The sequence below is a fragment of the Trichechus manatus genome, unplaced genomic scaffold, assembly GCF_000243295.1.
Source record: "Trichechus manatus latirostris isolate Lorelei unplaced genomic scaffold, TriManLat1.0 scaffold00242, whole genome shotgun sequence".
Lineage (NCBI taxonomy): Eukaryota > Metazoa > Chordata > Mammalia > Sirenia > Trichechidae > Trichechus > Trichechus manatus.
The window spans coordinates 815,757-821,809 of NW_004444178.1; the positions used below are offsets into that span (position 1 = coordinate 815,757).

Sequence of the window (6,053 nt, forward strand, 5' to 3'; positions counted from 1 at the left end):
GATATACTGCAGATATTTGAGCTGAAACTGGGAAAGCAAATAAGGAAAAAAGAATAATCAACACATAATTTTGATTTTTTTAAGTTATAAAAACCATTGATACATTATTTTCTCCACTGATCAAAATTAAAAAGACAACCAGCTCCTTTTTTTCTTTTCTTTTCTTTTTTTAACAAAGATAACAAATATAAAAATCTAGTCATAAACAGCCTTCAAAGTACAATTAAGAACCAACTGGGGCGATCCACCTTTTGAGGGGTTCATGGGTTAGGGACTTCGACACTTAAATGCCACCATGTTGTTGATTTCACAATAGCTGCAGCAATGAAGAAGAATGTATACAGCAGATGTAATAGCCGATTCCATCCTGTCGCCATCCAAACTGAACTTTACTGTCTTCAGGATACAAGAACTTGCAAATGTCTCCATGACACTCTTAGCACAGATGTCTTCATCCCATGTGAAAAGAGGCAGTTTCTATGGCAATACTGGTTAAATGCCTATCATGCTGCACTAATATAGTGCAAAAATGTGCCTTCCATATAGCAAAAAAGATACAGGCAACCAGTTCGAAAATCAGGGAAAGTAGAAACGTATTAACACAAACAAATTAGTTTTCCAGACAATAACCACTATAAAATACTGAACTTGAGGATTCTTTTCTTCTAAGATACTAGTACATGTCCAGCATTCATACGTTGCAGAGAGACAAGAATAAAGTCTTATTTTTTGCCTCTGAAATGCAGGTCAATAAAGTTACCATCAACCACCAAGATGCTGAATTTAGTCAATGGATTTTCTACTCAGTTTAGAGCCTATCTCTTATTCAGCATTAAAATTGCTTATTAACAAGTACATAATTTGACATGATAATATGCATCATTCAATTGAGTATATGTGTTATTATGCTTGACTATAGTATTTTAGAGATCTTGTATAAACTCTTTATGCTAAACAGTTACTACGTGTTAACGCTGCAGACAGAGTCTTCCACCAGGCGTCCTAACTGGCCACCTCCACCACCATGTTTTAGAGATGAAAGTGATATTTCAGTAGGTAGATTTCAGAACAGATCACAAAACTCTCAGAATGCAGCATGTATTCAACTAAGTCTAGAATTCTCAGGGCTGATGGTCTGTCTGCAAGTGGTACTGTCTTGGATATTTCCAGTGGTACTATGGTTTTCAGTCCTTTCTTCATGATTCTTTTCTTTTTTTTTTAAATTCAAAATGCATTTTAATCCACACAGTTTGAATTCCCTTCGTGGCCTCTGGATATCTACTACAAAGTCAGAAAGACGAAAATGGTTGTTGTCAAGAAAAGTTGTATTTTACATGTCTGCATCTCCATCATAGGCCAAAGTTAAAGGTTTCAGTCGGTTGTTTTGCCTTCTTTGGGGTTTCTTTGGCTTTTTGCTGTAAAAAATAAATTATAAAAAAAATTGGTAGTAAAAAATCAATCTTCAATTGTAAAATTTATTATTTTAAATGAAAAAAAAAACTAAACACATTGATAGACCCACATCACCTAAATTCAACCTTAGAAAACTCTTCAAATATTTTATTATCCTGTGGAAGACAAATTGTTCAAACGGAATTTCTCCACTATTAACAACAGAGGCAACATGATAGTATAATCATTGACATTTGGTCAGAAACCTTTATAAATAATACATAATTTATAAATAATACATATTTTAAAAGATAGTTGAATATGATTAGGAATTACTATATCTTTCTCCAGTACTAATTCAATATAAAAAATCTACAGTTTACCAGAACCCATATAAAGGAACGTTCTTTTGCATAACCAAGAAGAACATACTTGAGAAGATGACTTGGAGCAGTCCTGGTTCATCTTTGGAAACTAAATGGCTCTGATTTCGTAGTTTTAAACCATCTAAGACTAAAGCCATGTTTACTTTGAACTTCAGGTTAACACTAAATAAATGTAGAATACTTATTTGAGACATTACTTTGCTAATTCTGTGTTACAGTCAATTGAAAGCCCTCTGAAATAGAGTAATTATACATCCCTTTAGATTGTGAAATATTTAAACACTCACCAAGCTAGATAAATCATGGAGACAATAAAGACAAGCAACACAAATGCCCCAGCTGCTACACCGTAAACCCAGGTCTTTAGTCTCCCATCTAGAAGAATGGATATGAGTCATTAATTTACATTAGTCTGGTATATATAAGATAGTCTTTAACTATGACCAATGACTAGCCAAATACGATCAAGTCCTTTCAAAACCCCAAAGGAATATTGCTTAGGCACAGCTAACGGTTGATACAAAGCTGCTATTATGAGTTAGATGCTGCTTCTTTAAAGAGAAGTTATCAATGAAAATTGGATTGGAAAGCAATAAATAATGTTTGAGTTCAGATATCAAACTATTCTGTCTAAATTTCTACTGCTTCATATCTGGACTTTACTTAAATTCCGATATATGCGGACTGCTATATAAACATTTTGTTCTCAGATTTTCATTTTATTTTGAAAATAGCAATTATAAGAAAAATAATGCAATTTAAAGAAAATTCTACAACCTAGAGTTTATTCAGTTATTTCTGCATTAAATATTGCCATTTAATTATTTTTTTTGTTCCAGATGAAGTGAAGATGAATAAATTTAATATTTTTTCGAATTAAAAAGTCTTTGATCTAGTCTACACTTAAAGTGTGCTTTAAAACTGTTTTGACAATATTATTTGCAAAAATAGCCAAGTTTGATTAACACATAAAAGGACCTCTAAATAACCTTTTTTCTATTTCATGAGATCAGACATGACAGAAACTGTTCTTATTTGATTTTCTGGTCTCATTCTTTTTGAATTTCTCAGTTTTATGCTCAGACTAAACTTCGAACTGAAGAAGATAACTACTAATGGCTTTGCCTAACTTAATTTGATTCACAAATCAAGGCCTCAGTGATGATTAGGAAAAAAGAGAAAACCTTTCTGGAGTAAAGAAGGGGACACCTGATAAGACCTATATATTTACATTTTGTCTAGATCTGTACAGCTGTCAAAGGGTATCCAGTCAAAATTAGGGGGTATATTGAAGCAGAAAAGTATTACCAACTCATTTAAAAGTTAGTTTGAATGATTCGAACTTTTTTTAATTCTTTCTTGCAGAATACTTTGTTATATACTTGCTTAATAAAGCAAGCTTTTTTGGGTCATTCTGAAGGTACAATAAAGTGTACTTTTTCTTTGACGTTCTCCTGTTATTTTTGTCAATAGGCATATTGAATGTGGCATTTTTTTTCAATCATGAAAAACTTTGCTGGTTCTCACAGTTTAGGAATCTATCCTGTGGAGGCACCAAAGAGTCACTCGACTAATTAGATAATGTCCAATTACCCAAAGTATTCTTTTTGAAAATTAATAATTATTAAATCATATTAACATTTCTGAAACTTCCAAAATATATTAAAAGGCTGTTGCCTTTTTAGAAGTGAAAAGACAATGATATATTACCCTAACTAAAGATTATTTGATTTTTTTCCATCAGATTTAGTAAAGTTATTAAGCTATCTTTCACAGAAAATGTGTGATGTTTATAATTTACAGCAATCAGTAGTACAGTCGACAGAAATTATATTAATATTGGAGCTTCCAAAAGCCCTCTGCTGCAGAACTACATTACTGAGGTTCCCATGTAAGGTCAAACAATTACCCCTTGGTGTTTAAATGAAAAAAAAAAAAAAAAACTTTGAATGTCTTGGTAGTCTTATTTGCTTCAGTTCTGAATGGCAATACACTTTTCTTCTAATTAATATTTTCATCCTTAGATTTCTTGGCTCCAAGTGAAATATTATACATATAAATTTAGGTCCAGAATTGAAATACGTACTATCAATCTTAAAACTTTTCTCAGAAGAAAGTAATTTCATTTCTGTGAAATGTGAGCATGAGTGCTTATTTCATAGTAGTAAAAATAATTGTAAAAAGAATATATGGCAATATCAAAATAAATATGTATAGATAAAGTAATAAATCTCTCATATAAAAATGCTTGCTTTTTTCCCCCCCCCCAATCCTTTGGCATTGGCTAATGGTATAACCAAAGAACTCTACATCCACACTGTCTAACTATTCACCTGGCCCAAACGGCTGTAGAAACCAGGTCCTTCCCCGTCCTGCTGGGTTAAGGGAGGGTTGGGTTGGATGCACTGCACGACTGGTTTTCACATCTCCTTTTTTGTCCTCCACGGTGGGTATCACCACCACGGGGATAAGTGTGCACTGCTCAAGTGTACCATACGAAGACATGACTTCTGTGTACCCTTCTTCACAACTGCATGATCTTGTCTGCAGGAGAACAAGGAGACTTAATGCTATGCATGATCTCTGAAAGCATGACAACAGAGCTGACCTGAAGAGAAGGCTTTAAAGAAGTATCGTTTTGGGAATTTGCTATATGTATTTTTTGTCTTTATATAAAAAGAATACAATTTTAATACTATATCTAAAGTTATTCTAACAATAAAAGCAAGTGCACTTAGAATAGTTTATATTGATCACAGAAGAGGTCTAAAAAGAGAATTTTATGCTTCAAGACATACTTGTTTTGAAACGAACTGCAAAAGAGGTAGGGTGATGACAAATAATGAAGATAGCCTGTCCATCCTAATGAATTTGCACATACCTCGCTACAGTACGAGTGGGGTTGACTACACGGGGGATGACATGACCTGTCAGCGTCAGGCTGGCGCACCACCAAGCAGCCCCCTGCAGAACAGAAAATCATATTTTGACAAATAACACCTCTTGCTATGATAAAAATACATTGTTGTCATATCCTGACACTTTGGATCCTGAACCACTCTGAGGATTCCACTGATTTTTCCAACGTTGGTTAACTGTGAAATATTTGGTTAACCCCGACCACTTTATTTAGGAATTTGAGGCCCTTCTTACTGGGGCGGGGGCGGGGGGGCAGGCAGCACAGTGCCTGGCACTGAGTAGGTGTTCAATAAACATTTGTTGAAAGGAAATAGCTGTATAGTTGCTATTTGAAAAAACATTAATTGCACACAAGCCATTTCTGTCTGTAGTTCCTGAGGCCAAATTCTGGAAATAAAAAACTGACTTAATTTTCTTTTAAAGTTAAAATTCTTTCCTGGTTATTGAAAACAATAGTTTTCATGACTCCATGAAAGATAACTCTTAAGTTTATGTGACCCACATAAATATATTTTTTATAATGCATATTTCTTTAAGAAAAAAAAATCACCATGCCTGCTAATTCAGGATATTTTTAGAGAAGAGCAAAGAAAACAAATGCAGTTACTAGTGTGTTTGCACTATTGTTTTAGCTTGACATTGCAGCTATTTATCTTTCTTCTTTCTTCCTTGTTTTCAAGTATAGTAGCAACTATATATAAGTTGTTATCAGTGAGGCTTTAAGATGAGAACAGATGTCATAAAGAAACAATATTGGTGATGTGGAAGGAACTAATAATTTCAAACCATACTTGTTCTCTTTAACAGAATTTTAGCAACTTATTCCCTTTATTTATAGAATTGATGATCCTCTGGAATTTAATCAATGGTGACTAATGCTAATTCTTTGCCTTATCTCTTGATATTACAAACACAAATACAGAAAAATTATGGAAAAGCAGTTAGTCCTTGCAAGGTAATTGCAGTTAAGAGTCTACTTTGAATTTAGTATCATTAAACGTATGAAGAAAAACGAAAGCAAAATCTTGAGTTTCTTATAAGGACAGCTATTCATAAAAGTAAAGCAAATGATCAAGGAAGATAATATACATGATTTTCTATTTCTTATACAGAATCTCATTTCTCCTTAAATATGGAAGAATAATGTATATAGAGTTTTTCACAATTTATTTCCATATTGGCTTTTTGGTATCAAAGAGCATTAGAAAAAAAATTGTTTTTTTTTTGTTTTTAATTGTACTTCAGGTGAAGGCTTACAGAACAAATAGCTTCTCATGAAACAGTAGTACACATATTGTTTTATGACATTGGTTAACAACCCCACAACATGTCAACCTTCTCCCTTCTCGACCTTTT

General features: G+C 33.1%; 1 protein-coding gene across 1 annotated transcript in view; it reads right to left on the reverse strand.

The window, feature by feature from the left end:
• Nucleotides 1–1,330: 1,330 nt before the first annotated feature.
• THSD7A (thrombospondin type 1 domain containing 7A) overlaps nucleotides 1,331–6,053 on the reverse strand; it is a 277,288-nt gene continuing 272,565 nt past the window's right edge. The window contains exons 25-28 of the mRNA XM_004389354.1: nucleotides 4,660–4,742; nucleotides 4,112–4,322; nucleotides 2,066–2,153; nucleotides 1,331–1,415 (exon numbers count right to left, since the gene is read on the reverse strand). Coding sequence (XP_004389411.1) covers nucleotides 1,331–1,415; nucleotides 2,066–2,153; nucleotides 4,112–4,322; nucleotides 4,660–4,742 — 467 coding nt within the window. The remainder of the gene's footprint in view (nucleotides 1,416–2,065; nucleotides 2,154–4,111; nucleotides 4,323–4,659; nucleotides 4,743–6,053) is intronic.